A 27,399-nucleotide genomic window follows, 5' to 3' on the forward strand; every position below is an offset into this window, starting at 1 on the left:
TTTGTGCACTGTGAGGCCTGATCATATGCCATGGTATGGCAACTGAACAGTCAAAGATATTAGTGGAAGTCAATATTCCGGTCAAAACTTAAGGCACAGTCAACACTTTAACGATGCACAGCATGCTGAATAAGCCAGTTTGGCCATCAAATTGAATGATTTAGAAGGGGCTTTTGGTGTAAAAGAGTGCCCCAACGTGTGCACAGTGCAATCAGCTCTTGATACATGGTGTTGGTGCGCAGCTACAATCTATTACTCAGTCAAAAACTGTCATTACACAGTCAACAGTTGACTCCGGGCAGCATTTCAAAACAGTCAATTTGACCACCAAATTGGGAGATCCAGAAGGGGCTTATGCAAGAGTGTGGTTAGTGTTGTAAGTCATAAATTGGATAGTTGTTTTATGTGAAGATGGAAGCAATACAAGTAAATTACAAGTTTTTCTTTGCAATGGGGCCCGACTATGCCGTGTACCATATGAACCCATCCACACCCTATCCGGCTTATTTAGCTTTTCAGGTGTGCTCTTTTAGGGAGTTTGAATTTGACCTTCCAGTAGCAATTGTGGTTGGGCATATGAGTACTGATGCCAGAGACAGTCAGAGCAGTGAGTAAAAGTCAATTTGCAGGTCAAAATCAGCATACAGTTGACTGTTGACAGGGTCCAGCTTGCTGGTAACAAGCAGTTTGACTGAGAAATTAGAGGGTCTGGGACATTTTTTTCATGCCAACTGCATTTTAGGGCTGTTGACTATTCATCTGGGTGTCGCCTTGTGTGGAGAGATCACTGCTGTAACGTCTTTCTTTTGATTGGGTGGCCTCTGTAAAAAGGGCGGTGTGGGTAGTTTGGGACTGCTCTTTTCTTTGTTTGCAGGTGTGATTTGACAGAGTGGTGAAGATGGTGGAGATACCAATTTTCCAAGGCAGAGAGAGGGAGGATGTTGAGGCTTATCTCAGAAATTCTGTGAGAGCCAGCCGCATGTGTTGCAGGTCAGAGGCTATATGGGCCCAATTCCTATCCCACTTCTTGGAAGGGGTAGCATTAGCCTGGCATAGGACACTTGCAGAGGCAGTAAATTGGTGGGCTGTTTAAAGAAACGTCTCACGGATGATATCTAGAAGGTGGGGCCTTAACCTCGAACGCAAGAAATTGGCTAAGATCTCGTATGCGATTTCTAGTAGTGTAATCGGCCTCCACTGTCGAATGTACAAACTGTCCCCCCTTTCCAGAGCAAGCAGATCCGCCGGCCGCGACTCAGGGACTGGGAGAGAGCCTGTGTCAAAAATTTCTGTCCAGGCCTGTAGGAGCAGAGCACGCATATGCTCCCAGAAGAAACGAAAGTCCCAGTCAAACCATCCTGCCCTGGGCACTTCTGATGGGGAAGCGCCTTGAGGGCCTCCCAGAGCTCCTCCTCCGTGAAAGGGGCCTCTAAGTGTGTGCTCAGGCTCGGAGAGACCACTACCGCAACCTGCTCCCACATTGCCTCTCTGCCCACAAGGGAAGCTAGAGTCTCCTCCTCTATCTAAAACAACTGCCTATAGAAGTCCGTGGTCATTGCTAGAATCTCTTAGGGGTCCGTACGCATTTGTCCATGTGCATCTCTCAGTCCCAGCAACTGCATACCAGCTGAGCCTGGCCCGGTGACCTGGAAGAACTGCCGAGTCATCCTATCTACCTATTGCACCCATCTGGCACAGGAAGAGTGGATACGAGAACTCGGCCCTCCCCACCTCCATATCATGCAAGTTCAATCGCGAAGCCTAATCTCTCTCGTTGAGCCACTGCGAGCCAAGCTCTGCCCACTGAGGCGCCCTATGGAGGCCAGATCCCTTCTCAGCGCTCTCTCCCTCATATACCTAGATGAATCCAGGAACATTCCCAAACTCATCCCCTAAAAACACAGCATAGTGCAGTATCAATCTCATGATAGTCACTCATAAGGTTGAAAACCATAAACTCCATCACGCATAACAGTGACTAGCTACTATGACATCCCCACTGACGTCATCATCACCCAACAGTGGGTGCAGACCGTAGTATAAAAATATGCTCTCACACATACAAATCCACACACCCACACATACTTGAGCATCCGTTTATACAAAGTCTTTGTATACTGAGTTTCTATCACCACTCGGGAGGTAAAGGACAGATTTAGTCATGACGAAGGCTAGCACTAAAGGAGAAGGCTAATCAATAAGTAGTCCAAAATCTCTTCATTCAAGCTACAACTGCTTGGAAGTCTAGAGGATTTGATTTTAGTCTCTCCCAAACGAGCATTTAAATCTAGCTGATAGGGCAACGCACCAATTAAGATAGAAAGAATTAACGCAATACCAGCACGCTGCAACATGGACAAAAACTTCACAAGGTGAAATTTGCATGTCCGCTAATATGGCAGAAGCATATATCTAGATGAATCCAGGAACATACTTGAGCATCCATTTATACAAAGTCTTTGTACTGAGTTTCTGTCGGCACTCTGGAGGTGAAGGGCAGACTCAATCATGACAAAGCACTAAAGAAGAAGGCTAATCAAAAAGTAGTCCAAAATCTCTTCATTCAAGCTACAACTTCTTGTGGAGTCTAGACAATTTCATTTTAGTCTGTCCCAAACGAGCATCTAAATCTAAATCTAGCTGCTAGGGCAATGCACCAATTAAGATAGAAAGAATTAACGCAATACCAGCAGGCCGCAACATGGATAAAATTGCACAAGGTGAAATTTGCATGTCCGCTAATGCGGCAGAAGCATACACCTAGATGAATCCAGGAAAATTCCTAAACTCATCCTCTAAAAACACAACATAGTGCGGTTTCAATCTCATGATAGTCACTCATAAGGTTGAAATCCATAAACTCCACGCATAGCAAGGACTAGCTACTATGACATCCCCATTGACGTCATCAGCACCCAACAGTGGGTGTAGACCATAGTATAAAAATATGCTCTCACACATACAAATCCACACAACCACACTCCATCACGCATGATAATCACTCATAAGGTTGAAAACCATCAACTCCATCACGCATAGCAAGGACTAGCTACTATGACATCCCAACTGACATCATCACCACCCTCTTGAATGTCTAGGAGTGAAGCTATGCGCTACTCCTCTACACCGCCTCTACTACCCAAGCTGCCCAGTCCGCCAGGGGCCCTCCCTCTCGCTGCTGCCAGATCGCAGCTATGGAGTTCCTGAAGGGAGCTGTCTAGGATATAGATCCCCTTCAGGGGGAGATCCGGAAGGGGTTGCTCTAGGTGAAGTATGGTCGAAGATTGAACGAACATCGTGGTACTTGCTACGATGAAAGTAGATACCCCCTGCATAGAGCCCAGTCCCCAACATATCTAGGCACTCCAACAACCTATCATGTCTCCTCTACCCAAAAGAGAAGTGTCGGCTGCTTGGAGTCCTAGTAAACTCTGCCTCTTGCCAAGGGTCACTTCCGCTAATCGCAAAAACAAACTGCTCCCAGGTGCCCCTCTCTACTACTAGCATCTAGGAGAAAGCGGTCCTCCCCTACTTATCGTCCACAAACTCTAGATTGCTGAAATCGCCTCCTACAATCCACGAGTCGACATCTGGGAGGCACTTTATCAAGCATCTCCAAAAGGTCAGCCGATGCTATCTACATGCTGGTGCATAGACGTTCAAAATCCCTATCCTGGCCTCCCACGTGAAGGCCCATCCACACTGCCATGTATACTATCAGCTCGTCCTAATCAAAAACCTCAGAAGCCACTACCTACGAGGCTGAGATACACATCCTTCCACTCCTACCAACTGCTAGGGAACAGACCTCGAGCCCCCTACTGAGGAGGAGGTGATTGGGAACTTGCGATATCCGCTGCTATGAACATATGTTCTTGGATCAAGAGGAGGTCATCTGACCTTGCTACCACTGCCCTCTGCAACTCCTGGAAGTGAATCGAGTACTCAAGCTGACTACGTGCACGATCATGGAGTCCATGCACGTTCAAACTCACCACTGTCCAGCTCAAGAGGAAGATGTCAAAGAGAACAAAGCTCGCCTATGGGTGGGAGCTTGTTCCAATAAGAGGGAGAGTAGTGTGTGTCCGTGCGCCTACGGACCAAAGTAGCCACCGGCTCTACTCCCACCTTTCGAGCCCACGGCATCATGAAGGAAAAGTTTGCCCGGAACGCCTCTGCCCACTTTTGTAACATCCAGTGTTGCTCTGTCGAATGAATCTTTGCTTCGGTGGCAACCGGATCACTCCTACTGCCAGTCTTGAGCCCGATCTCTCTGGCGTGAAATCAAGCTGGAAGAAAGCTGACGAGCCATAGGCAAGACACAGGTCCAACCCATATGGCCACATCCACTCGTCCATTATGCGGGACAGTTACTCCTCTATCATGTCATGAAACATCTTCGGCGTCCACTTCTTCTCTTTTGTGGAGGCAAACTTCATACCCCAGAAAGGATAGGTGTGGGATCCGATCACATTGAATGATCCCCCCTTTCAGGCCTGCAGAATCAGAGCTGTCATTTCAAGAGGAACATGATAGGAATATGGAATAGCTACGTAGTTCCATGGCCCCAAATGCCAAAACTCTCTTGGCAAGGGAAGTCTAGGTCGCAACTTCGGTTCCGAGACCTGAGAGGGGGCCCTGCTACCCTCTGACTCATGTCGTGAGGCCGAGGTCCTCTAAGGGGGAGCTCCTGCCATCAGCTCTGGGGGAGGGGCTGAGTTGAAGGCCGATCCCTTGCCCTTGCTAGGGGCCTGAAGGGCAAGAGGGGACCGGAGGAGGGGGGGGCGGACAGCTCTGCTATAGAGGGTGGAGCAGGGGGTTTAGCGAGGGGATCCAGAGGACAACGGGGAGAGGGAGGAGGAGGAGAAGGGGGAAGGGGAAGGGGAAGGGGAAGGGAAAAGGGATCCGAAGGAAGGGAAGGCTACGCCGAAGAGGAGGGTGCCTACTGCTGTGACAGGGCTTGATGGTGCTGATGCGCCTCCTCCATGTCCAAAGAGGGTCCCTTTGGGGGAGCATCTGACATCTACACATCCGGTCCATGCTCCTACGCTGGAGACTGCATGTCTGAATGCTCAGCGCTCGAAGGATCCACTGCAAAAGCGAGAACCCCCTCTCCGTTGTCTGCTCCACCTAAGGGGAGGCTGACTCTCGCCCCAACCGCCCCTTTGCCTTGCGTCTTAATATCCATCTCCGATTATTCCAAGTCCATTTACTCGGCGGCTTCTTCCCTTTTACCGGGATCCACTCGCCCTCGAAGGGCGAGGTCATGTCTACCCTCTAGGACAGTCTCAGGCTAGGTGCCCCAACTATCTGCAACGTAGGCACTGTCCAGCTAGCCTAGAGATCTCAAACCTCTATCGAAGCGTTCCCCCATCTAGGGTCTCAAGAAGAATCATCTCTGGGAGGGAGTCCGGGTTCTCCACAACTATTGGGGACCCCATCATGTGCTACTAGTGAAGCTGCTGTAACCGGAGGAGACTCCAGCACTGTGCCAAAAGCCGCCTCTATAAAAGGAAGAATGGACGGGTACTCTCTCGAAAGCCCCGAAAAGCTGAGCATCCCCTGAAAGCGAGGGGCATGATGTGTCATATCCATATCCTCCACCGTGAAACCATGGTACCATGGGAAAAGATGAACCAAGTGTGGACCCGGGAAGATCCGACTCCGCTCCACGAGGGCCTGTGTAGTCGCTGGGAAGCTCAGCAGGAGAAGAAAAAACCCACCTCCCATAGATAGTAACCTCCTAAATGTGGTCACCTTGCAGGGCTAAACTCGCCTAAAGCCACTCCCAAATCTGCCTCCTCGAGGATGTCAAACCGACAATCCGTCTTACCACTACATGCTGAACCTGTTGCTTGTCTGAGGGGGAGAGGCAAATCTTAACAGCTCTGGGAGTCGAGGATGCTGCCATGAGAGCTCTCTGGCCAAAGCAAGAGGTCATCGTCAAGACTTTGCTCCTCAAAAAACCACTAGTAACGCTCTGCTGCCGCAAGGAGGGAAGGAAGAAAAACCAAAGTAATCAGCCTGCAAGAGAGATGCAAACTAAGTGGGCTGCAAGTGCAGTCCAAATTGAAAGTCCCAAAGCATGGCTTCACAGTGAACCACTTCCCCGGTTCTTGAAATGTCCATCACCCAACATTTCTCCACTTGATATTAAAGCGCCTAAAGTGTGATTTCTCCATACAAACTCGATGTGTTGGGTCTAACCGCAGGTCAGGAGCCTCTCTCGAGGCTGCCACAATGTTGAATGACCTCAAGGGGGAGCCTCGCCTTGATCTTGCAACAGTACGAGCAGCGAAAAGGGGGCTGTGAGCCACCCTATCCTACCCACACTCTCGAAAGGCCTCAAAGGAGGGCCTCACCTTTTTCTTGCAGCAGTTCAAACAGAGGGGGGGCTGAGGGCCTCCCTCTCCTAGCTCCTCCACAACTATACGTAGTGCAAGCTAGACGGCTAGCAACCAAGGCTTCCCTCGTGCGGGACTGTATGGGCAGGACGGGCAACGCAAGTATCAATGGCGGGGGCGAGACAGCTGACGCGGGTTGCTACAACAAGCCGTCAATAGGCTAAGCGCTGAGCGAGGAAAGGGGGGAGCACCAAGGGGAAGAAGCGGAGGGGCGAAGAAGAGGAACGATGGGCGATGGCGAGGGGAAGCGAGGCGAGGATGAGGGGCAAAAGTATGATGGGGTGGGAGGGGGCAAGGCAACATGCAAGCAGGAGATCAGTCCATTATATATATTTGTCCCTGGAGAAGAATATGGAAAAGATGATGGCAGCGTTCAATGAGCTCAAGTTGCATGTGGTGCGGCCTCCGCATGTTAATGTGCCGAGGATGGAACCGAGGGTTGCGCATGATCGCAGCCAGATCATCTACAGGGGTGCGAGATTATGATTAATTACAGATCACGGGAGGTGAAGGCAAATATCACTATTCCTCATATACTTGCAGTTAGCCTTGCCCTAAGACAGCAATTTGTGAAGGGCGTAAGTCGAGGAAAAAGAGGGAGACAGTAGATGCTAAGGATGTAAGCATAGCTCTGAGTGACCAGATTCCTGTAGTGACCTCATCATTAAATGGAATGCCTAGAAAGAATGTATACATTATATTGATGGTGGGGCTGCTATCAATGGCATCAGAGAACAGACCATGCATGAAGTGGGTTTAAAGAGCAATTCTCCCTCTTTGAATAAAATAAACTTGGCAGACAACTCCAGGGCTAAAGCTTCCAATGCCATAATGGCTCCAAAGACATTAGGCATTAATATACATTGTACACATTTAATGAAAGAGAGTTACATACTTTCAACTTCAAACTTGTATTAATTTTAAAGTCATGAAACTGATTTTAAAAACGTTTCATAAAGATCTGGGAATCCCGTTTTCCCCCCCAAAAAAGGCAAGTATGATTGTACGTACCATACGCATACGGAAAATTTATTTCATACACGTATGGTTCAGCCAACCATAGGCGTAGGGACCCAACTATGATAGGAGACGTTTTCCACGAGGTGTGATGAACATGATACCAATACTGAGGAAACCAACAACTGGAGGCTTTAATTGAAGAGTTCTTTGAAGTAACTCTAGATGCGTTGAGGACACCACAGGAGAAGGAAGATGCAGCGGACTGTGCTACAAGAAGGGCAGCAAATGCAAAGATGTTAAATCCACAATTGGACAGCTCAGAGAGGGAAAAGTATCTGAATATGCTTGATAGTTCTCCTCATCTCTTTGTTACAGACTACTGGCAGATGCGCAGAGTAACCATGGTACATCATGAAATCAAGTTAAAGCCTGATGCTAAGCTGGTAGTTCAGAAATTTAGGAGGCTGCATGTAATTCAGGCAGATGCCTTGATACTGTAGATTCATAGATTGTCAGCTGTTGTGTTGCACCAAAGAAAGGGGGGAAATGGTGGATTTGTGTGGATATGTGCCCTCTAAATGCTTGCACTAAAAGAGATTATTATCCCCTCCAATCTAGGATGAGATCTTAGATCAAGTGGCAGGTCGTGAGAGAGATACAGTGTGATGGGATATTCTAGGTAAAGGACATGCTATCATCACTCTCAAGTCACGTAAACTACAAACCCTGCGCCCGTGACCCGACAGCTCAGACAGAGAGTCGACACACAGATCACACACTTGGAGACATCCCCTCCTTGTTTAGAGTTGGAGCCCGACCGACGGGGGTCACAGTAGCCCTGGTTAGACATGAAACCTGCCAAACACCACTGGTCTGGGTAGGAGAGGAAATGGGCTAAAAGCCCATAACTATCTCTGAAGAGGCAGTTGAAACGTCCTCGAATCTCATAGTACACAGGACACTTGAAGATGAAATGCTCCTCTGTCTCAACCTCATGTATGTCACATAGTGTGCATATGCGTCGCTCCTTGGGTAGTCGCTCTGCTCTGCCGCTCTCGATGCGAAGTCTGTGTGAAGAGACCCGGAACTGCCCAAGAGAGATCCTCATCGAGTCGGGTGGGTGAATCTGTGTGTATCCTAGTGGGTCAATGAAACCCTCCGCTGTGATATGTAAGAAGTGATCTCTGTAGAAGCTAAGCTTCACTGGGAGTTCACTCGGTTCCAACCAGGTCCGAAAAGTGTGTAGCTGTAGTAGATCCTCACGGATAACCTGGTTAACCTCGTGTGATAAGAGGGGAGAGAACGGAGCATCCATGCTATACTGGAAGGGAGGTAGTCTATCCATGTGGAGCCCCAGTGGCTCAAACCATCTCTCTCTACGTGCATACCAGCACCTCTGATCTCCTCCTGCTGCAAGTGCCATAGAAGAGGATAAAGCTATCCATGGTAGCCTGCTACGCCCCGAGATATAATCCCCATATTCCCTAACTCGGTACAGATATGTGATGACCTGAAATGCAGCATCTAGCTGTAAAGGGGGTGACCCAAACTCAGCCTGAATGTACTGAAGATCATGACCTTGGTTTTACCCAAGTCGACCTTCAAATCATGAGACTCACAAAAGGACTGTAGTGCGTCTAGGTGTCTCTGAAGCCCCTCTGCTGAGGAAGACAAGAGAGCCACGTCATCTGCATAGAGCAAAATCTGGATCAACGTGCTCGCAAGAGAGCAACCTACACCCCCTTGTGTCGGCATCACTGTCTCAAGCTAGTCAATGTAGAGGCCAAAAAAGGTAGGCGACAAAGGACACCCATGTTTGACCCCGATGGTACTCATGATCTCGTCTGTCCACCCGGATCCTACCCGAATTCTGCCACAAACTCTCTCGTAAAGTGCCATGACAGCCCAGCTGATCTCCCTGGTCATAACCCAAGTCCTATAGGCGCCAGATGAGGCGGGCTCTCGGGATTGTGTCAAATGCCTTGCGAAAATCCACAAAGCAACAAGATCACGCCGGAATCCGGCCTCCTGATGCTCTGAGTCCTCGACACTCTGCAAGTCTGCTAACCTCGGAGTCAAGTACTGATGCATAAATCTTGGACATGACATGTCCAATCATAATGGTCCTGTAGTTCTCCGGGCTCATGGGATCCCCTGCCTTGTGGATGGGTGAGATAGTGTCAATGGTCCAAGTGTGTGAAAGTCCCAAACAAACCGCTTCATTAAAAGCTTTGGTAAGATCGGGGCTAGGAGGTTAATCCCTTATGCAATGAACTCAGTGCATAGTCCCTCATGATCCTTCGCTGGGCCATTATGAAGTTTCATTACAGCATCCTTTACCCCTCCTCTAGTGAAGAGGGTGCAGAATGTGGGACGAGGCATGTGTGAGAGGCTAGGGACTGGCTGATTTGGGATGTCATAAAGTGTGCGTGCATAATCAAACCAGATCTAGGTCTCAGTGAGTGGCAGAGGGGACCGTCCTAGAAGAAATCTCCGCCAGAAGTCCTTAGAGTTGTTACTAAACAAAATGTTCAGTAGCTCCTCCTCGTTTTGACGAACGAAGTCTAGTTTCTTCCTCCGCACCAGTCTACGGTATTCACGTAGCGTATCTGGTGCGCTCGTAAGACTGTTTTTGGTTTCGAATGTGAGTTGACGGCGTAAGCCCTTACACTCATCATCGTACCAACTATTACACGGTACAGTTCCAGTGGGTGGTGGGCGGGTGGAGCGGGTGGTGTGGAAAAAAGCGTGAATGGCAGCCTCGTGTAGTGAGCGGGTGACAAGGGCAGCACGATCCTCTAAAAGGGGTATGAAGTCAATATAAGCGAGAAGTATGTACAGACGGCCAGAGTAAGAAGATGAGTGATCCCGATCAAAGCGTATATCGTGGTAGGTGGAGTAAGCACTGAGTGGGGTGGAAGGATCTGTGCTAAGGGAGGTGGAGATGCGAAAGAAAAGGTATGTATGATCAGACCCTGGGGGGAGGTGCTACAGTGAAGTCAGTAATGCGAGATGTGAAGACAGGGGATCCCATGATGTAATCAACAACACTGGAACCCCCCCTTTTGGAAAGCATGTGAAACCACCTGAAGCGGGCCATCTGTCAAGAGCATTATAGATAATGAGATCATGTATTCTACCTAGGTCTAATAGGGCCTACCCATAGGATGATAGTGGACCTCGCCTGTCAGCCGAAACCCGTAGCATACCTGCCTCCTCAAGATCAACATCTGCCAGTAGAGTGGAATCATCTTTGAAATCAAGAAGTGGTACCTGACGGGCCCTTGTCCTCGCTTGAAGTCCGCCACTAGAAGGACTTCTCAGCTACACCCAGGGTAGCGGTCACGAATGCAGTCGCATCTACCATCGGTGTAGCCTTAGTGCGTGGGATCCCTTGGGTGGGGGCGACCGATCATCAAGGAAGAAGCATTACTTGAGGGTTGCAAGAATCAACCTATGGGATCTCTGCAAGCTTTGGAGAGACTGCTTCAAGCCACAAATTAACAAGGAGGAGACGATGAAAGACATCATGGTTTGTGTAGACATCTTCTTGGACCATGGGTACATTGTCCAATAAGAGATTTAGTATCTATTAGAAGACGTGCAAGATGAGGTCCAAAGTGTCCCATCTAGCCATGAGGAGGAGGAAAGTATGAGTGATAGTAATGCAAAGAAATAGACCTCCTCTTTCTTTATCATATGAATGAGAATGTCTCTTTTGGAGACAAATTTTGTTTATGAATACTATTTTGGAGAAATTTTTTGTATATGAACACTCTTTTATATGGATACTCTTTTGGATACATATGGTGATGTATTTTATGAAGATATATGATAATATAAAAGTATTAAGTAAATTATATTTTCATAATTTTAGTAATTTGTCTTTTAAGTAAATTGTAAGTATTTATTGCTTCTCTTGCTTCTTACCCGCTCTTGTGTTTGTGTTTGTTTTCTTGTTTGTGTCTGTGTTTGTCCAATCCTCCCAAGCTAGACATGTCATCACATTGCACGTCCAAAGAGAACTTACCTCATGATCATGGGATCTCTCATAGGAGGAGATGTCATGGGCTCTACTCTCTAGAGGACTTTCATTCCACTCAGCCAACTCGTCCTCAGGGAACTACCCCTTGGGTAACTCCTCAGGGGACTACCCCTTGGGGAACTCCTTTGCTAGTAGCCCATGGCTTTGTCAGGGGTCCCGATGAGTTTGTTGTAGCCATGAGCAACGCGGAGGTAGCAAGATTCTTCTCTCTCTTGTCCTAGAGGACCTCTACTATTCCCTCTCCTACACCCCTCGGGGGGGTAGATCAAGTACATTGATGGATTTACCTACTCAACAGCCATCCCTTGTATCCCCTTTCAAGAGATCATCACCTGGGTGTACCCATTGTAGGTCCAAAAAGAGTAGTAAGGGTCGAGGCTGTTGTGGTGGCACAGGGGATGTAGACGAGTCTGCACAATATCACTGCTCCAGGTCTCCCCTATATCATGAGATGTAGTACTAGTCTAGTCCCTTTCCCTCTTCACTCACAGGCCGCAGCACCCCAGAGGCCACTTTCTCCCCTACCCCTCACTCCTTAAGCGCTTGCTCCACCCCTCACTCTAGCTCCGCTACTCCATACACTACGCATCCTTTAGACTTTGTTTTTCCCGAGGACCTATCCTACAGAGAGTGAACAGCGTTGGGGAGTTTATACAAGATGATGATGGGAAGGTGGTCACAAGATGTATGAGGAGGTTTCTGAGCACCCACTTCCCCAAGGATATATTCAAACCTTAGAACCAACAGGACAATAGAGCCAAGGATGCCGTCATAGATGCCCTCAAGAGACAATTTCCGAATCCTGAAGGGTAACAATCTTGTTAGATATCAATGCTCCACTCTCGTGTAACTACGCGGGAACCAACTAACTCTACTTGTAAGCCCCCCATATGAGGAGAAGGCATTTGAGTATCTCAGTAATCCGGTAGGTCCTGGTTTGGACACCAGATGGGGGCCATGTGTGGCCTAATGGCTGGACGGCTTCAGATAGAGTTGGCACACCGCCAACTAGGCTACGTGCAAGTGTGGGAAGGCATCCCTTGACTGACTGCACTGAGGGTAGACGGAGCATTTCTCGGGGCAGCCCACTCTCGGGTTGCGGGGCCCATTTGGAGCCTCAGATGATCTCGGATGGCTCTAGGCCGAACGGCGATCGTAGGTCAGTTGCTCTGTTTTACGCACCGGTTCTATCGTATGGTCGGTGGCCTATTTCGGGACCAACCCCCAGTCGACCGTTTTGGGCAGACTGGGTCGGTCACCCAATTGAGCCTAACCGACTACGACTGGTGGCTATATAAGAGCAAGCCCGTGAAGCCCATTTCATCACTGGCTATAGCAACCCTGATTCCTTAGCATCCAGCCTCCGTCTTCTACTGTTTCCAGCATGCCATCGAAGCTTCTTTCACAGGAGCGCACGGTTGGGAGGCAATGCCATCTATTGTATCAGTTCTACAGTAATCAAATTTTTGATTCTTCATACTATCTTGTTTTCTCTCTTGCGTACGAGATCCTGTTATCTGTTGAGCACAGACATTGTATTATTTTCTTACGTGGTATCAGAGCCTGGACTCTAACAAGAAGATTTGGTAGTGATTTTTCTGTTTGCGAGCAGATTGTGAGAGATGGCCCAGCCCGCAAGACTGCGAATCCCACCGTTCGGCGATAGCGGAAAGTTAGACGGCTCTAACTATCCACTATGGAAGTTCAAGATGAAGACCATCCTAAGCGCATACGAGCTTTGGGACACTGCTACTGGGGTGGACGTGAGGCTGGTTGCGAGACCGGATCCAGCCAATGTAGGACAACAAATAGTACCAATTGCCGATGAGATTCTCGCCTGGACAAGAAGAAATGCAGATGCGTTGTGTTCTATTGTCTGCAGTGTTAGTGATTCTGTTATGGTGTTAATTCAACATGTCACCACAGCCGAGGAGGCATGGACGGTCTTGAAAAATCAGTACGAGACCACGTATCAGACGCGGATTCAAAATCTTAAGAGTCAACTCGTGAACGAGAAGTTGTCTGAGTCTGAAGCAGCAGAGAAGTTCATCACCAGGGTGAAGAATCTGCACGATCAGATGATTGCGATTGGCATCACCATCACCAGTGAGAATCTAGCACGAAGGTGCAAACGGATTCTCCCACCAAAGTACGACGGTCTTGTTACGACGATGAATACGCAGAACAGAAATACGCCCCTCAACTTTGAGGATTTCAGCGCGATGCTTCTGGAGGAGGAGATGCGTCAAAAGACAAGGACTAGAGAAGATTCGGCTTTCTAGATCGGATAAAATAGTTGGATGGGTGTGTGACTTTCTCTCTTCTATGAGACTGACTTTCCCTCTTCTGTCTGCCAGGGGGGGGGGCATGTCATGTATGAAAATTTGGAATCTCGACGCCTTAGTCAGCAACGAAAGGAAATGGGATGGAATGATTTTGACTATCAATTTGTCGGTAAGAAATCCTCTCCCACTTTCAAATTACCTGAAAAACTTTAGATTCCACAAAAATATGTGCAAGTGCTTTAGCCATGTAAGCCCTCTTCGCTATATGGAGTCCAAAGGAAGATGGGGAAGTCCCGCAAGCTCCGCGATGACTCCGAAATCATGGGAATCGGAGCTAAGAGGAGAGAGAGAGAGACACACACACACACACAGAATTTATTTCCTTTGTGTTAGCATATTGTTTGGGGGGGGGGGGTTGTGTTAAATGTTTGGGACTTGGTGTGAATAGGAGTATGGGAGTGTCTAGAGTTGGAGATAGAGGGGATTTCTCAAGAGAGAAAGAGGAGGCTCTTGAGGAACATATGTAGAGAGTAGGACGCACACATTTTTGGGGGGCTAAATAGAATGGGGCGTTTGGCGTTGGTTCCTTTTTGCATGTCCCTCTATCTCTTCCCTTCTTCACCCCTGATTGCACCATGCGCACAGAACATGCGCAGCACGTATATAAAAATCCACGCTCACACTAGAAGTTGACGAGGATAGAATGTGATAACCTTTCAAACATATAGAGAAGTAAACTTCATTGCAGAGGCATTTGGAGCGTGCTACAATTTGGCTGTGGCAATTGGTGTCATAGGTTTCATGGAGTCATGGATGTTGGTAGAAGGGCTAAACGAGAAGCTATCCCATGGAGGCCCTCGTCTAGCTGCTCAAGTTTGGACATGGTGGATTCATGATCAATGTTGCTAGCATCACAACAAGCTATGTACCTCCCTGGAGTATTCTGTAACATTGAAAGCCATCCACCTCTAAAAATTTGGTTGCGTAACTCAAAACTTGAGCTCCAGACAATGGGGTGCATCGAGTGTCCGACTTCATCTTCATTAGTGATGACAGCCATATTCTCAACAACGCCTATTTCCCTTTACCTCCACAAAAGAACTTGGATCCTACGATCACCACTCAATGCTAGACATAAGATGGTCACACCACTATCAACATATCTAGCCTCAAAGCTGCAAGGAGCAACCACAAAGAAAGCATATCTCATTTGACTTTGACAATCCTCCTAAGACTAGTCATAGTCCTCCTATTGATCAGCCCCCTTCTTGTTGCAATTCCGCACAACTTGTCTAAGCATACCACAATAGTAGTACTTCTTTTTGTTGTCTCCACCAACAAAGAGTCCCCCAACAATCCTAGTTTCCACTTGGGGGTCCCTATTCACGGGATTTGTTGCAATAGCTTCATAATATTCTGCTTTAATTCATTCGGCATTCAAATATTGCATTGGATCAACTCCGCATGTAATCACGGAACGAATTTTTAAACGCTAATGAAATCGGATGCCAACAGTTTTGATATTTGCAGAGGCTAGCCACTATTCATGATGCCCATTTGCAAAGCCCTTGAACGGTAGCCTCCCTGAAATCCTTTGATAGAATTCACCATAGCCTAGCACGTGCAATCAGTGGACTAGGTGGAATCAGCCCTCCCTGCCCCTCCACTTCGCAGCCCTCCGCTCAGCCCACCCTGCGCCTCCCCCTTTTCGCCTCGCCTCCCCACAGCTACTGCCTCCCCTCCGACTCGGTGACACCCCCCCTAGCCTCTCATTCCCTCCGCTCTGATCGTATGCATCCAAAACAAGTGACAGAGCGAGTCCAAAGGCGAAGTTTATGCGCAGCAGAAGCTCGACCTTCTCTTTAGATGCATTTGAGCAAGGCGGTGCAGAACAATATGGAGCGGGGACACGTGCTAGCTTATCCCTCCCTCGATTTATCCCTTATCCTTCCCCATCTTTCATCACTAATACCATTTTTCACCAACAGGGGGTCCCTATTTAGCACCTTTCTTGGCTTGCCCTTGCGAGCTCCATCACTAGTACCTTCAAAACTCCTCTTGAAGAAGCAATATGACCAAGCTCCTCAAGACTAAATGCCTTCAATTGTTTTCTAGCTATAATGGTTGTCACTAAGCCCCAAAAGCTCCTTGGAAGCTTACAAACCACAAGTATGGCTAATTGGCTGTTTTTGCCTTGTTACAAACTGCTGCCAATTGATCCATGAGAACATTCACCTTGATAATATGGCCTTGTACAAACTCTCTTTCCTCCATCACCAGGGTGAGCAACTTATGTTGGAGTGTTATGATTCTCAAAGCATACAATTGTCCAGATAATCATAGATACAATTGTCCATATAATCAACTCCATTGACAACTTGAACGGATGCACATATGCCACCTTATGCATATCCACAAAACCTATTGAAGGTCACACACTAGCTTCCAATGGATTGATATAGCTGAAAATGACGTGCATGTGCATGTGAATGTGAACCCGGGGGAGATGCACGAGTGCATGTGCAACATGGAGTTGATTATATGATACCATTTGATACCTATGCAATTGCTTCATCAAATTTCAACAAAAGAAGCTCTTGAGATCAACAAAGAAGCCATCGCTTGAGACAAAGGAGCTCTTACCATTGACCAAGATGCCAACCCTTCCAACATAAAAGTGTCCTTGAGACTAGGCTTGAGGAGGTTATCAAGGACACTAGGGAGCAACCCATTGAGGACCAAGGATGGACCACAATCAAAAGCACCCTTTTATATGCTTTAGGAGCGACATTGAGCAAGGCAGCCACCCCCAAGGCTATCCTAAAAGGACACTCATAAAATGATCGTAATTTTACTAATTTGATATTTAAGCCCACACAAAAGATCTTAAAAAAAGCTCAAGGTTGATGAGGTTTCAATCCTTTTATCTAGTAAAGTAGCCACAAGTTGTATAAAAGACACACTCTTAAGAGAAGCGTGCTAGCAACTTGGGACATCACGTATGCAAGATTGCCAATTCCCCAAAACAATTACAGTCATCCAATCTTCCACATTGATTAAAAGAAATGCTTCGTGTGCACAACAACTTGGCCTCTCAAGAGGGGCTAGCATGGCTCAAATATTAGAACAACTATAGGACCCGGTTGGGTTATAGATCAAAGCAAAAAACTTCTTTCTTCATGTGCACGACAACTTGGTCTCTCAAGAGGGGCTAGCATGGCTCAAATATTTGAATAACTACTTTCCATTAGCACCCGTTGGGTTTAGATCAGAGCAAAAAACTCCTTTGAAACCGTAACCATCATGGATACATAATCCAATCGAAATGTAAGGTCCAAGAATAATGATCGTTGGGAGAGAGTAAGTAGCCTTAGGAGGCTCTAATACCAACCTTAAGTCCTTGTCCACGCAACCACATCTAGCAAAGCACCCAACTAAAGGAGAGAGAGAGAGAGAGAGAGAGAGAGAGAGAGAGAACCAAACAAGAAAGGACCGATTGTAACTAGGCGTCATCGTCACCTCCCAGCATTAGAACCAAAATATACACCGGAACACCCCTGAGTTGAAGGTCTAGGATTCCACTCTCAAGTCTTGGCTAGCAGCAAGAGACATGGTGTCCCAACTAGGCTCCATCGGTCTTCTGTAGACTCTACTAAACCCCCTCTCTTGTGTGCAATTCACTATTGAGCTACAAGCAATTCAATCGGAATGTGTCTCTCAACTAATGCTGACAAACCCTAGGGTTGACAATTGAAAAGGTGAAGGAAACTTGCAAAAGATTGCAAGCAAAGGCAAGTCTTAAAAAATTTACAGAAGGGGTTGATGCATACATGACTGATTTGGGAGATGCCTCAAAAAGTGGTGCTACAAGTGCAAGTGTATCTACGCATGAGCCAAAGCAAAAGAAACAAAAGGTGTCAAACGGAGCCTTGGCCAACGCATGGGAGTCACAAGCACAAGAGGATGCATACATTGCTCTCCATCGCTTTTTCTTTGCGAAGGACATTTCTCGTTGGAAGGTGACCAAGTTGGCCTAGCTTTAAGACTATACCTTACAAAGTTTTGCACACGAAGGAGCTAGATAATGAGATGGTATGCGTAGATCAAAAGTTGCTACAGCTTTCGGAGAAATGAAAATAGCTGCAGCATAGTATGTGATGGTTGATCTGATACTCGGCTTAGGCCTAACATTAATATCATGGTCTCATGTATTTTTAGCTCAGCCATCTTGAAGTCAGTGGATACAACTGGGCAATAGAAGTTAGGGGAGTACATTTTTGGAATATTGAAAGATGCAATGCATTCTTGATGTTAATGCTGATAATGTGGTGCAGGAGTGCATGGACAATGCATCTAACTCTCTACGAGTAGGAAAATTGGTAGAAACTACACTATGTGTTATAATTTTAGGGGATGAGTTTGGGCATGTTCATGGATTCATCTAGATGTATAAGTGTCTCTATCTTGCGTTTATCCTTAATTCTAAGTGGTGACAATCTCAAAGTAAGGCTTGCGGCCAAAAAGCAATTAACTACAGTGAAGCATTTAGCCTTCTCCTTTAGTGCTAGCCTTCGTCATGGCTGCCCTTCACCTCCGAAGTGCCAACAAAAACTCAGTACAAACACTTTGTATAAATAGATGCTCAAGTATGTGTGGGTGTGTGGATTTGTATGTAATACTATGGTCTACACCCACTGTTGGGCATTGATGACATCAGTGGGGATGTCATAGTAGCTAGTCCCTACTATGTGTGATGGAGTTTATGGTTTTCAATCTTATGAGTGACTATCGTGAGATTGAAACTGCACTATGTTAAGTTTTTAGAGGATGAGTTTGGCAATCTTCTTGGATTCGTCTAGGTATATAAATGAGGCATTTACACTAGGTGCAAAGTACAACACAACAAGGATGATCACGCATTTTAATTTAGTATGGGTGAATGTTTCATTGTATAGATGCTTTCTGTGGTGAGTTTGAGGAGGAGGGCTATAGGGAGTAGGAAATTGGTTTTTTGATCACTGGTAGACTGGCAGGTTTTGAATTATAGCTGAACATGCATTTTTTTGGGGAAAAACACATGTTGTAAGAAGCTTTTCTCGGACCTCGGTATGAGTTGTGCTTTATGAGAATGCCTTCATTTTGTAGATTAATCCTAATCTCAAGAAGACCAAAGGAGTATCACATTAAACCTCCTGGCCAAGAGGCCATATCAAATCTATCTCACCTTGTCTCTCCTCCTCTTCGTCCATGTTGGTGAAGGACTTTAGCTTATAAGGTGAAAAGCTTTCTCAATAAGCATTCGTGAATTACTTGGTTGAATGTTTCACGCTTTTTGGTTGAAATAAAAAGATATGGATCCATCTTAGTTAGTATATCCATGATTATTCATATGGTTTTTGGTCGTTGCATATCTTAGCATCAGAAAACAAAGGTACGAATGACTCAAACCTCTCGTAGCGGAGTGATCAGAAACACTTTCCAATCAATTGAGATGCACTCACATAGCGATAGCCTCACTGCAGAAAATAGACAGCAGATAGAAGAGAAAAGACGTTATTCATCCACTGATGTGGGAAAACAGCTCACACCACAAAGGGGCTGGGCACAAAACAGCAATCCAAGTGATTGCACTGCTGAGAACTCTCCAAAAGATGACTCCATACACTCTACAGTCCACGAAGGCTTCCGTGAATGTTCTACTGAATGTGGAGAAGTGAGGGGGTTTATATAGGCTTGGAAATCACCAACTGAACTAGCCGACTGGACCTGCTGCAGCACCGACTGGGTCTGTCAGATCCCCCATGGCCTGCCTTCTGTTCCAGCAGTAGGTGCCTACTGCCAGTGCTATTAATAGGCCCTGGCAGTGCTTTTTCCTGGCTGTCCTTCAGCTCTACTGCCACAGTTCTTCCCTGTGCTTCGCAGATGTTCCAGGGTGTTCCTTCATGCAGCCACTGCTCCAAACAGGTTCGCGCACCTCTGGTACAGGTAACCCTAACCCCCTACTGTCAACTGACCCTTTCTCCTCCCCCAGGGATTAGTGACTTCTAGCTCTCACGTATCCCAAAGATCCAAGATCTTCAGTGGTTGTAATAAACCACCTACCTAAAGTTGTGGTTTGGCCTAAATTATGAATATCTCGCAACTGCCAATTCAAAAAATGCAAGGTGGTGTGAGTATATGGCATGGACTATCATGAAATTCAAGCACTTGTTTTGATGTTTCACGTTTCCGGCTGTAATAAAAAGATCTAGAGCCATCTTGGTTAGTGTATCTAGATTATTCAAATGGAGTTTTGTCCCTTGCATGTCTTAGGTATCCCAAAGATAAATGAGTACCTTATGCTGTGAGTATATGGCATGAACTATCATGACATTCATAAAGACTTTAGTGCTCATTTCCATATCACATGGGACATTCTATCCTCCATGGTGTGAGTTTTTCATTTCAATTCTTCATCAATGCTAGATACCTCAACAAGTGGTCGTGGACTTGCTTGGAAGGTGTCACTATGGCCATTTCCATGGGGTGATATCCTACCAATATTGACCTTTGGTTTTTAAAATTTAAGGGCCAGGCGTTTTTGGTGTGAATCTTGTACGAAAGTTAGACATCACAATCATGGGCCCCTTTTCTCTTTCAGGGTTCCAAATTCTAGAGTACGTTTTAGTGCTAAAGAATGAACCGCCACATTAGATGCTTTAATGTAAGGTTTGACAAACCAATACCAATATTAGATGTTTTTGTTGTGGGTCCTTTTCAAAGATTAGGTAGCACATCTAGGGTGCTCCCTTGTACTCTTAATCAAAAGTGAGTTTTTTGCTAAACTCGATCAATTTCTCTTTCATGGCTTCAAATGTTTTCAATTTGGGCATAGTACAAGTAATACCTCTATTTCTTTATAAGCCATGGGCTAGGAAGAAGTGGTTCTTTTTATACATTGCATACTCTTGCTGAGTTAAGGCTTTGATCTGTTTTTATAATTAGTAGGTATATATTCGTATTTGCTGCTTTTAATATTAAGTCTGTGGCCATTTCCTGTAATAGCCTTGACTTGAAACTTTGCTTTCAACACAATTGCTCACTCTGTTGCTCTTAAGCTAGCCCATCATGAGAACATATGTTTAGCACTAATAATCTTTTACAAATCGTCCATTGTATTCAAGAAATCCAATGCTCAATTGAATATCTTCAAGGTGTCTTGGATGTCATTCTAAAAGATATATAATTGCATCTTCTTAGTTTCCAATTGCTGCTTGGTATTCTTGTGATATTTTTTGATCAATGTAAGTGCCATTATGGTGGTTCTTTTGTGGTATCTCCATGTAATGTGATAGCAGCTTTGCAAATCTTTCCTTAAGTTTAGTTTCTTAATTTAAAGGTTATTAGTATAAGAGACTTTCTTATTAATGTTCTAATGATGTCGAGTGGTCTTACAATTGTGCTTTGGGAAGTGTGATTTACACTAAACTCTTAATTAATCAAATTGCTATTAGCGAAAATTTGAAATTTAGAACGACGCTTGAGCATGCAAATTTGCAAACTGCAGCTACAAATCACACGTGGGTTTGCTCTAGAGAAAAATCGGAACCTTAACCACACCTCCAACTTAGGTTCAACAATCAAATTGCAACTTTCTTTGCTAAATCGCACTTCGGAAAATGTGCCCATAGATGGCGAAAATCCAAATCGCAGCAATAGAATCCAATCCCCCCCCAGGTGGCTCACGAGGGAGCAGAGTGGGTTTTCAATTCTCAATACAAGTGGGAGCCTAGAGGCCCTTAATTTATAGACTAGGCCAGCCAACTAGAAAGCACGTCCTTTCCAAAATTTGGGCCTTATTTTCTTGCCTACAATAGGCAATTTTCTCTAGAAAGCTAGGCTTTCTCTAAAGCAAATGCTTTCTCCATAAAGCAGATGTGCTTTTATCACAAGTGGGTCCTTCATTCCATGAGGTACCATGTGTCTTGTGCTTTCCTCCTTAAAAAGTGGGGGAACTAAGCACTCTCCAAAGTCCTACACCTTGCACAAATAATATCCAACACTTCAACCATTAGAGGTTAGCCAAATGCATGCATTCTAGTTCTTGGACTAATCGTAGTGTCTTGTGGGCATCCTCACAACTCTCTTTGACCAATGGAAACCCCAAGAGACACCGTGGGTCTTTAGAAACCCAGTATAGCTGCTTATGCTTGGGCACTGATGACGGCATAAGCATTGCTTTGCTTGCTAGATATGTCTACCTTTTGTTTTGTTTGTTTGTTTTTTTGGGTTAGGTCATTTTTCTTCTCTTTCATTTTCTCTTGTAGAATTTTAGACCTAATACAACAAAAACAAAAATCTGAGTCTTACAAAGATATATACAACTCTTATGCTAGTTAACCAAAGTAAACTTTCTTTGACCAAAGTCAATCTAATAAAGATTTGTCTTTATTTCTCAGGAGAAGCACCGATTTCTTTCTTGGGAGAAGCACCAATTGGTGACATCTCGTCGTCTTCTAATCATTTGTCCTCAACTGAAAAGCTTCTTGACACGATTGTAATACTTGAGGATACTCATAAAAGATCTCCTGATCTATCCACTTGGCATTGAGTGCCGAATAGTTCTTGAACTTGACAAGGTAGCTGAGGGTAACCTTGTCTCTGGGTCTTTTCTCCTTTGTGTGATACACATTTTGTTATGGTTAGATTATCTCCTCCATCTCCTCCAACTCTAGTAGCTCTTCTTGAAGTGGTTATGTGGGCCTTGGTCCTTGGTCCTTGGTACTTCTTGGGAGACTCACAGGAAAAGCATTGTGCAGCTTCCAAGTCTCTCGTGACTCTAGTCGATATGCAACATCATTTATGGACTTACTAAATTGGAATGGCCCATAGTATCTAGGAGACAACTTTGGGTATACATTTTCTTTTTTTTAATTTTTAAGTCTAGCTCTTTGGAGTTGCGTACCCAACCTTATTGGAGGTTCATCTCCCTCCTATGCTTATCTGCTTTTGCTTTTGCTTTTGCTATGACCAGTCGATTGCTGTCCGAACCTAAAAGAAGGCCGTATTGAGGTCTTGAACATACTGGTCAGTTGCAAATATCTCATCCTTGGTTCGCAGAATAGGTGGTAGAACCACCTTTCCATGAAAAGGGCCTTTTCCTGTAGAGTTGTGAGTGGTATTATTGTATGCAAATTCCACTTGTGGGAGGTACTTTTCCCACTCAGATTTCTGTTTGGACACGTAACACGTTAAAACGTTCAACACCGTGGAATCAGCATTCTCTCCTTGACCGTTTGTCTAGGATGAGAACTCCAATTTTGTATGCATATTATCAAAAGGTACTCTCAACCAGAATAAACTGGTCATTCTTGGATATTTGTCATTTACTATTGACTTAGGCATCCCATGGTGCATGAATAGTTTTTTCCATATGCTACCGTACGCATACGGCATACGGGTACAGAAGTATGATTGGAGTATGGTTCAGCCCCTTGGGCTGAATCATATGTGACCCTAATTTTACCAAAAAGAAAAAGAAAAATATATATTGCACACATTTAATGAACAGCTTCAAAACTTTCAACTTCAAACTTCAGACTTCAGAATTAATTTTAAACTCATGATTCATGAAAGAGTCAGGGACCAGAATCATCTAGATTCTAATACATAATGATAGATCAATACTACACCAAACATTATGATAAAAGCTAGCAGATAGTAGATACTAGAAAATTTGAAGTAGGCACTACACCAAAACATCAATGGCAAAACATCATATAAGACAAGGCTGCCAAGCTGTGAGCCTACAAGCTGCCGTAGTTGGGAAATAATGCTGAAATGCATCGCAACTCAAGCCTCAAGCTGCATTCTCATCCTCATCCTCATCCTGATCATCATCAACAGCAGCATCGGTGCCATCATCCTCCACCTCCTCTTCCTCATCCTCATCACTATCATTCTCATCTACCTCGCCATGGGACTCCAAAAGACTATTGGGAAGTAAGAAGCCTCTCATCATCCTTCTCCTTGTTGATAATTCCCAAGGTCACTTCTACCTTCTCAAATCCCCTTTCCTTGATTTTGGAGATGAGACGCAAATTAGCATGGATGTATACTAATTTCTCTGTATTCTTTGGAAGCAGTGTATTCCTTCTTTTAGTATGGATAAGAGAGAATGTGCTCTAATTCCTCTCACAAGGAGAAGCACATTTGCCTTGCGAGAGCACTCGAATCGCCAATTGCTGCAAATTTGGAGTGTGACCCTCAAATGTCTCCCACCTTTTCACTCCTTGGTGCATCCTCTTATCATCCTTCACAATTGCTCAAGAAAATGTGCCTGACATGGACTTGTAAATATCTAACTCATCAAATAAGATGGCCTGCCTCTAAACATCATACTTCGCTCTATAACATCCATCCACCCCTCATGCATCTCCTTGTCACCATGTGGAATTTTCTCTCTTTAAATAGGATGGAGAACAAAAACTGCTGCATGCAATGGTCCGAACACTCCCCCCTCTATCCCGGTTCCCTGTTGTTCCCCGAGCCGCCGGTGTCATGGCAGTGCGGTATGACAGTCCCCACCGAAGTCATCAACACCCAATGATGGGTGTAGAGCATAGTGCAAATCATATGCTCTCACACACAAAAATCTACACACCCACATGCTTCAGCATCCATTTATACAAAGGTCCTCGTACTCAGCCTTTGTTAGCACTTCGGAACTGAAGGGTAGACTCAACTGTGACAAAGGGTAGCACTAAAGGATAAGGCAAAGTTAGTCCACATTTTCTTCATTCAAGGCCACAATTTCTTGTAAATCCCATTGAGAACACAAAAACTTCCAACTTTCGAAGTCCTTCATCCAACATTCAAGTCCAAATGAAGAAACTTCAACAATGGCAAGTCTCAAAAATGCTGGTCACAAAAAGCATCTTAATGTATAATTAAAAAGGGGAAAACGAAGCAACAAACGAGATATAGGCAAGTTGGTTACGGAGAAGACCAAGAAAAAGCATGTATACCTTTAATCAACAATGAGAGAAGAGACAAAGGGGCTGTTCAACTTATTCCCCTAGGAAGTTACCGAATAATGCGATGAGAACTAAAACCAACCGCCAAGAAATCCAAGTACACCCTCTATACTTTGAAAAATATAGTTCATGGAAGTATTAATCCTTGTTCAATAAATTGGATGTCTTTTATGTGGTTAACATAGAATGTCAGCCAAACAGATCACATCCAAGTAGTGATAATTACTCTACCCAAAGTATGATCTCAAAAAGGCAAGTTCAAGAAAAACAAAACAAGTGCTCAAAGGATTTTCTTTTGACTTAAGCAAGTGCCTTAATCACCTAGAAACCGAAAATTCACCAATGTAACAACAGAGATACATTTTTTCACCCATGCAATCAGCCCTATTGTGCAATACTTACCTGAGCCAAGTGGAATACAAAAGCACATATGAGCTCACAAATTTAACTGCTCAACTTACAAGCCTTACCAACAGGCATCACCCGGACAATTGCACCGGATGCATCCTGAATGGACTTGATGGTTGCCCCTTGCCTTCCAATGAGACTACCAGCTTGTGTTGCTGCCACTAAAAGTCTCGATGAAACTACAGCAGCTGGAATGCCCATGACATTTTCACCTTCCACACTGTCTATGATACGCCTGTGTACCTTTAGCAAGCCATCCATAGCTGGTGAAACAACTGCCTCTGGTTCTTCTCTTGCAGACACCATAACCTGTAAAATAAAGTATGTGTGTCAGGCATATTGACGCATGCAAGATGAACATTCAATCAAACCCTCATCAAAGATCTCTCTCTTTTGAAAAAACCACAAGCTTGACAGCCCTGTGAGCACCAATCCAAAACCCGTCAAATAAAAGCAATTTTGACAAATAAGCTAGGAAACCTACACAAGTATAGCAAAAACATTAAATTCAGCCAACACTTTGAAATGAACAATAGACATTTAATCCATGAACAGAGGATGTACTCTATATATTCTGATGGTGCACACATATCTACGTCAGACGTTTTAGTCTATCTTCTTCAGGATACCTTAGGTCCCTTATCATAGGTCGTACTTATTTCAGCACAGACTTAATATGGTGAATGTGTTCCCAATACCTCCATTGCCATGAATGAAGACACAAATGCTGCTGAGTTTGTGCTAGATGTATAAGGATTTGTATGCTTATTTAACATTGGCATCGGTGGCCAGGAGGGCCTCAGCCCCATCAAGAGATGCTTTGGTTCACTCATCTAAGGTTAGTGACGATTCGAAGCCGATGCAACTGGGAAAAGTTATTTCTTGAGAGACCAAGGTCTTACACACAGCCTCTCAAGGAAAAGAAAGTACAAAAAAGCCTAAAATACGTAGCTTTATTTAAGAGCAACACATACCGAATCCCGTTAGAATTAGGAACTGTTTGGACAGCAACCCTAACACAGCGGAATAAACTCAATCACTCACTGATCCCCCTCAAGAATGAGCCAGATACATCCAGCCAGAGATGGTGGGTAAAATAGCAATCAAGGATGAGTGCTCCTACTGAGATCTACAGAAAAAAAGTTCTGTCACACTCCAGTCGGTCTGCGGGCCCTTCAAAGGATTCAGTAGCTGCATAAAATGTTCACAAAATAGTCGCCTATTTATAGCTAGTGAAGGGGGCCTGGACCCTACCAAAATAGCCGACCGAGTTTGCTGGAAAACACCCAACTCCTCTCCGCAGTCACAGACCAGGTCTGCTGCTATGTACCCGATCAGAAAACTGACCTAACTGCTCCTGAACAGGCTGGAACCTGTTGATGCTGACGTCACCTACTACCAGGCCTATAAATTGGCCCTGGAGGTGCATTCCACATGCTGTTTCTCCAGCCCTCTGCCAAGCATACCTGCTGTTAACCATCGCAGCAGTTCCTGCTGAATCTTTCAGGTACAACCAGCCCTCCAAAACTTGTACAGCCAGGTGCACAATATCCAGTCCAAGGTAATCCTACCTTTCCTCAGTGCCCGGACCCCTTGTACTCCTTGCCCCCCTCCTATGGGGGCTCACAGGTGGGTCAATGACAATTCCAACAAAATCCAGCAAGTTAAGAGTAATCGTTGAAAAAGGAAAAGAAGAGAGAGAGAGAGAGAGAGAGAGAGAGAGAGAGAGTGAAAAGCCTTGTATAACGATAGATAACTTGTCAAAGACAAGAAACTATCAAAAGTATGAGCTTCATCCATTATTTCATCCGACTATAGAACAAATCAAAAAAGGCACAGAGAGATGAAGGGATAGCGGGCAAAGGGAAGATCTAGGAAAGGAAAGGAGGGAAGTGGCAGGAGGGGAGGAAGGGGGGGGGGGGGGGGGGGGGGGGGGTGCGGGGGGGAGAGATAATGTGTAAAATAATGTTCATGGGAGATCTAATAGCATCAACTAAAAGCTACATTTTACAAACATCACCACAGTGGCTCTAGAAATTTACCGCAAGTAACTATAGGAATGGTACACAAGAAAATTTATGAGCTTCTCCCCATGCATGTATCAAAAATGCATCAAAATAGCAAATTTTCAAGAGGTTTCCATCAAGAACCATTAAGATTCCCTTAGAATATAATGACTAGGGTGTCTTGAGTCTAAGAGAAACTAGACACTCTAGTTTGATTCTTATTTGCCAAACCACATCAAAACTAAACAAGCATGCATTCAGAATGTAGTGATTAGA

General features: G+C 45.2%; 1 protein-coding gene across 2 annotated transcripts in view; it reads right to left on the reverse strand.

The window, feature by feature from the left end:
- LOC147896484 (flowering locus K homology domain-like) overlaps positions 1–27,399 on the reverse strand; it is a 76,326-nt gene that overhangs the window by 41,257 nt on the left and 7,670 nt on the right. For both annotated transcript variants that reach the window (XM_087381366.1, XM_087381365.1), the window contains exon 3: positions 25,180–25,426. In XM_087381366.1, coding sequence (XP_087237492.1) covers positions 25,180–25,426 — 247 coding nt within the window. The remainder of the gene's footprint in view (positions 1–25,179; positions 25,427–27,399) is intronic.

Source organism: Dipteris shenzhenensis, chromosome 11 (genome assembly GCF_047967505.1).
Source record: "Dipteris shenzhenensis isolate YYH24624 ecotype China chromosome 11, Dip_SZ_1.0, whole genome shotgun sequence".
Lineage (NCBI taxonomy): Eukaryota > Viridiplantae > Streptophyta > Polypodiopsida > Gleicheniales > Dipteridaceae > Dipteris > Dipteris shenzhenensis.